The 6,083-nt window shown below is 38.7% G+C and overlaps 1 protein-coding gene across 1 annotated transcript; it reads right to left on the bottom strand.

Annotated features, from left to right (window-relative positions):
• Positions 1-203: 203 nt before the first annotated feature.
• Positions 204-5,119, bottom strand: IL22 (interleukin 22). Its single transcript, XM_004752467.2, has 5 exons — positions 4,897-5,119; positions 4,397-4,462; positions 4,129-4,272; positions 3,134-3,199; positions 204-680 (listed from the first exon to the last, which is right to left on the bottom strand). Exons 1-5 carry the CDS (start codon positions 5,077-5,079, stop codon positions 603-605), a joined length of 537 nt encoding a protein of 178 aa, XP_004752524.1. The 5' UTR covers positions 5,080-5,119; the 3' UTR covers positions 204-602.
• Between the last annotated feature and the right edge of the window lie 964 nt (positions 5,120-6,083).

Genomic DNA, 6,083 nt, shown 5'->3' on the forward strand with positions numbered 1-6,083 from the left:
TGATGATGGTAATGATGATGGAGGTGATGATGAGGATGATGATGATAGAAAAGGGACACAAATCACAAAGACACAAGATGTAGGATAATGAAATGTTTATTGAGGTCAAATAAACATACCTCCATAATTACTATCATAAATATAAATATTAGCTTTATACTTAAGTAACATACCATATAATGCTTCTATAAATAAGTCTATATTATTAAAATGACAATAATAAATAAATTCATAAATACAAAATATTGATCCTGGATATGAAGTTATTTAGGGTTTTTTGTTCCTAAAGGAAGAGGAAGTAATCTTTTTGATGGGAATAGACAATTGCTTTAAAAAAATAAATTTCTGTGTATAAAACACCGACTACAATAAAATGTTATCAGCAATTCTCATTAAGCTTGGAGGGTTGGCCTTCTGGTCTTCCAGACACAGATGACATTTTTCTCTTTTTTAAGCTAAGCAGGGGTTAATTTAGAATCCACGCATGATTGTAAATGTTGGCTTCCCATTTTCCTTTTGGTAAAAGAAAACCTGTAGGGGATCTTGTTGTTATTTCTAACAGGCAAGAAGGGTTAGTCATCCATTTTCCAGCTTTGCTCTGGTCAAATACAGGCATCTCTCAGGGCTATAAACAGCAAATTCAGTTCTCCAATTGCTTTGATCTCTCCATCCTCTCCAAGCTGTAAAAATAAGAACAAATGAGTATTTGAGCATTTATACCATGCTTTTTAAAGAGGATCAAGTCAGAAAAAGATGGTTAGGTTGTTGGAGACAGAAACCGAGTTTTTTGCCTTTTGTAAGATTACTAATAATACCCTTTTACCAAGAAAATAATATGATTTGCCATAGACCTTAGAATTATGGTTAACTGAACTGAAAAGAACACCAGCAAGCACCACTCTCAACTGATCTACACGTATCAAGCTGTTTCAAGTCACTTGCTCACCAGAGCTAGGGGACTGAAGCTGTGCAGGCATCTGCAGAAACAAGTGCTGCCCCCTCGTCCCCGCTGGTGCCCTGCCTCACCCCTTCACGATGATCTATGACCAACTAATTATAACAGCTCAGCTCACACAGCATTGAATCAAAACTGCACATTTACCAGTACACGTGTTTTTTTTTTTTCTGTTCCCACCTCCCTAACAAAGGGAAAAAATACAGATTTTCACTTTTGTGGGGAATATACCAAGTAAGTCCCATCCAGTTGCTCAAATTAGTAGAAAGCTGAATACACATTCTAAACACCTCTTCTCTCCTCCTCCTTCCAAGTCCTATGCTAAAGAGGCTTTCCAACTACATAAGACGGGAAGGCAAATTCAAGTCCAAAGCATCCTCCTTTGAAATTCTCTAATCTATTAAATTTGCTCTAGATTCTTTCAAGGAAAACTGTAAGCCATCATCGTTCTCAATGCTTTGTTCTCCTTTCTCTTCCTATTGTCTTCCATCTTTCCCCCTTGCACATAATGCCAAACGAGACATTTTATATCTCAAAGATGCCAAAGAGCATAAAGAATGTCTCAGTTCTCTTGCCCTACTGTCTATCATGCATTCTACCACAGCCTGCTCTCTGCTATTACCTCCAGTGGCCGGGAATTAACACCTCCAAGCCCACCCTCCCATTTCAATTTGTGCTGACAAGTTTCCCCTCAGGTTGAGCTTCCCCGGAGTAACATTCCTCTCTCACCTATGCATTCTGGAGCTACTGGTTTTTGCTTTGTTTTTGTTGTTGTTGTTGTTCTTTGTTTTTTTTGTTTTGTTTTGTTTTGTTTTAAAGCATAACCACTCTTCCACATGACACCCTATTGCAAATGTGAAAATCGATTCTCTCAAAATGTGTTAATATCTTTAAAATCTATTTCCCCATGTGGATCCCCCTCAGATGTTTCTCTCTCACGCTGCATTTTTCTAAGACCAACAAAGTTAACTAACATCAAGAATTCTTCACACTGGAAGTACAAAGCACTTCTTGGCAATGGCATTTTAATATTCAGCCCTCCACACCTGAGTAAGAGATCCATGACAAGAGAATTTATCTTCACAGGGGAAGACTACAAAGCTTTCAATGATCAAAGAAACGGTCATTCATTAAATCATAATTGGGAAGAAATAGTTTTTTTGTAAAGAAATATCAAGGTGGAAAAAAAGGGAAGATTGAGGTTACACCTGTTACTAAAAATTCCGTCAGCTAGACCCTTGATGCTGCTGAGGTTTAACTGTACTCACTTGCAAGAGCATCACTTTCGCTGCTAGCAATCATTCCTCTGGTTTTTGGATGAGTCACAATTGCTAGTCTGAGCCTTCTACTAGTGTTCCTTTCCCCAAATAGACCACGTGACAGTATCATTCTCTGTACAAATGCACACTAACCTACACCAGATAGATGCTCACTGGGGATATGTTGAGGGAAGGAGGAGACTAGAAAGGAAAGGAATGAAAGAGGATTTTTAGTTCAGATTTGCGTTCATTCTAATAAATCCATGCTATTAAAACTGCATAAAAGAAATTGGGGTGACTCCCTCTTGCTTCTAAATTAAAACCAATTGCTGTTAGGTATTATATTATAATAATTAAACAGAAGTATCAGTCATTCCAGAAATTCATCTTATAGGTAAGTCCAACTCTTCTGTTATGGTTGTTCTGGATTTATTTCTCCAAGTTTTAGACCATCAAGTCAATGGCTTCCAATATTACTTCAAATAAATTTGTCCCCAGGTACTCCTCTATTTTTGAACAATTACTTATTTAAATTACATGAATCAGTAAAAATCTCAAATTTCCTGAAGAATTAATAATAGTAAAACTAACACAAATTGCTGCTGGAAACAATGCTGGACAGGATTCAAGAGACCTGCATTCCAGCGCTGGCTCTGCTACTGGTCATGCCCAGAGCATGCGATGATGAGATTAGAGGACCTAACTTCCTGGTCATTCTATAATTCACAAAATTCGGAGATTTATTTATAAATATACAGATATATATACATATGTACCTAAATAATCAAACTGATGCAGGTGAATCAAGTAGAAAATTATACATAGGGGGAAAAAAAGAAAGAAAGAAAGAAAGGGAAGAAAAGAAAAACAACATTTGTCTCTCCTATTAATAGGCTAGCATTAGTAGTTTTAGTAGTACCTTTTTCACTGTGTCCTTCAGATTTTGCACATTTCTCTGAATATGCTGGTCATCACTGTCGATATGCTACAAAATGAAAACAGAGTACTTACTTTAACACTGTTGTACTGAAGTTTTGTGAACTTCAGCGTCCCTAACTGAGGTGTGTTACGATGCACCTGGAGTTAAAAGTTCTTAGCAATTTTACCCACAATGACCTAGATTTCACCAGTGACCTAGATTTTGAATTCAGAACTCTTGAATTCCCTTGGACGCCAAAATCCAGTCATTTCCCTTACATGGGACCTCTCTTCAACTTTGGGAAATCCTACTGAGGTTTAAGTTTGTAGAAAGAGTAGAGTGGTTTTTGTAAATGCTGTGAAGAATAAAACCCTAACTCTACAAAAAAAAAAAAAAAAAATTCATTCTCAGAACAAGAAATGGACATAGAATGTCTTGTGTGAACAGGAGGCCCTCCTCCATAAATACTAGGTCCCTTCACTCTGCTCACTCCACTCCAGTCTTTTTTCATAATTTTAAATGTTTAGAGCCATCAAGGTCACATTCCTCTGCCATTGTCACTTCTCACGCCATCCAAAAGGCAACTATCTTTGCCTACCCAGTGCCGAACATTAAATCTTCCTATTACTGTCTCTCTTTCTTTTCTCTTCTATCTATACTCGGGGCATCCATTTCCGCATCTAGGCATTTTTCTCTACAGTTCCTAACACCCTTCTCATCTCACATAACCTGAGGTGCTTTTTCCCAGGGACAAGGAGCCTTCTGTGCTCTTGTCTATTAGACCCCCTTCACCACCATATATTCAAAATGTGACTGAATTAAAGCAAAAACAAATATCTGTGATTCAAAATCACTTGTGATGGTGTTGCCGAGGCACCTCTTGCTGCAAGCCTTGGAAGGTGCAGGGAATGCTGGTGGAGAAGGGCTCTAAAGAGGAGAAGGGAAGAAGGCAAGCAAGCAGGAGAGTCTGGAGTTAGGCTAAGAAAAGAACTCACACATTGGCTTAGCCTGTTGCTGAGCTTGGTCAGGAAGGACTCCACCTCCTGCATATAGGGCTGGAATCTATGGGATTGGGGGAGCAGGACTTCTTCAAGGGTAAAGTTCAATACCTCCTTCATCAGATAGCAGTGGTCTTCTTTCTGTAGGCAAAAGTGAAACAGCAGGGGTCATATTAGAGGGCATCCAGAAGACCCAAACCATCATCACCAGTATCCAAATAACCAAGGATGACATACTGTCCTGTTTATCATGAGTATGGCTTACATTGACTCCGTGGAATAGTGTATCCCCAATGAGACGAACATCTGTGTTGTTATCTGCCAAACTAGCCTGGAAGAGAAGAAAAGACTAAGTGCCTGGACATCAAGGAGCTAGTAGAAAAGTCTGTGAGTAGAGATGCTCTCTATCTACTCTCCCCAGAGCAACCCCATGAAGACTTAAAAAAAAAAAAAATTCAGATGTATGCATGAGTTTAAAATAATGCACAGAGGAATAAGAGGGAAAACAGTCAGGTGGGCTCATAAATGGCCTCTTTGGAGTAAAACTCAATGTACATATCAAGGCCAAAACAGAAGGTCTTCTGGTAAAGACCAATCTCCAAAGAGTCTCTAAAGAGGCATAGAAAAATAATCTTCTGGTCTACCAGCAAGGCTAGATGATGGGTTCTTAAAGATCTCAGTAACACTTTGGAGAAAATTTGAGTAACTATTATCAGGTTCCAAGTAAAGAAGATGCGAAAGAGAGATAGACACTGAGATGAGTACCTCCCCAGCCAGCATGAAGGTGCGGTTGGTGATATAGGGCTGCTCGAAGTCGGAGTTGGCAAGCCTGCAGTGAGAGCCGATGGGCACAGCTTCTCCTCCCTGCACCCACAGGGCAATGAGGAGGCAGCTGGCAGCCAGAGCTCCCAGAAGGGAAGAGTTCACAGATTTCTGCAGGGCAGCCATTGCAGACAACTCTAACTGGAACAAATGTTGACTAGAAAAGGAAAACCTAGTATCAAGAGAACAAGAAGCAAAAACATAAAGGCAAACCATTAGGTATCAAGAAGTATAGCACCTCAAATGAACCCATCATCCCAAGTGTGTAGAAACACTTACTGTTCCGATGATTCTGCTTGTGAGGGGAAGGTAGAAGCTGCTGCTTTTTATAGCCCCCAGAATACACATTTTTTTGGTGAAAAATATGACATCAGCAAATATCTAATTTCCAGTACTGTCTTCTGAGAACTACCTAACCACCACAGGAGCCCACAAAACGCCACCTCCTATTTTTCCCACTTTGAAATGCGAGTGTCTCCCTAAAACGTCACTATTAGGGCCCTGAAGGTGTTTTTACAGATAAATCCCAGAAACTGTCTAAAACCCACTTATTTTTCAAAAAAAAAAAAAAAACCAACAACAACAACAATTGCTTTGTCTTCGTAGATTCCAGATTCTGTATAATATTTTTTGATCTTCTGCAGTAGCTGAGTAAACAGTTTGGTCATGGACTCATTTTCCCACCAGCTTCATAGATTCTTATCTCATTAAAGGTGATCAGAAATAAAGGACCCGTGTTTGTATACCCTGCTTTAAAATACATAGTAGTGATATTTGGAGGTAACTCTATTTTTAAAAATAGTTTTATCTCTTTTTTTAAATACACTGAATCCTGAGGAAGACTCACATTTTTTAAAGAACAGTGTTAACTAATCTAAGCACTGGTTTCTTCTCATTCTGTGACTTTCTAATGTGATCTAAACAATTATGGTGGATGCAAATAGATCTTAACATTTTTTTATTGGGAGCACCTGGCTGGCTCAGTAAGTGGAGCATATGACTCTCTTGATGTTGGGGGGATGAGTTTGCACCCCACATTGGGTGTAGAGATTACTTACAATTTTTTTTATTGAATTATTGCCAGCATCAATCTAGATTTAGAAAATCAAATTAGATTTGGAAATACTAAA

Source organism: Mustela putorius, unplaced genomic scaffold, assembly GCF_011764305.1.
Source record: "Mustela putorius furo isolate JIRA1106 unplaced genomic scaffold, ASM1176430v1.1 tig00537227_pilon_pilon_pilon, whole genome shotgun sequence".
NCBI classification, from domain to species: Eukaryota; Metazoa; Chordata; class Mammalia; order Carnivora; family Mustelidae; genus Mustela; species Mustela putorius.

What these genes read in the sequence shown, in the direction of transcription:
- IL22 (XM_004752467.2), bottom strand. Translation starts at nt 5,079, where the DNA reads ATGGCTGCCCTGCAGAAATCTGTGAACTCTTCCCTTCTGGGAGCTCTG. An exon ending in GCAACAGGCTAAGCCAATGT is followed by an intron (nt 3,200 to 4,128) that starts GTGAGTTCTTTT and finishes TTCATTTTGTAG; the next exon opens with CATATCGACAGTGATGACCA. An exon ending in TGAAGGACACAGTGAAAAAG is followed by an intron (nt 681 to 3,133) that starts GTACTACTAAAA and finishes TTATTTTTACAG; the next exon opens with CTTGGAGAGGATGGAGAGAT.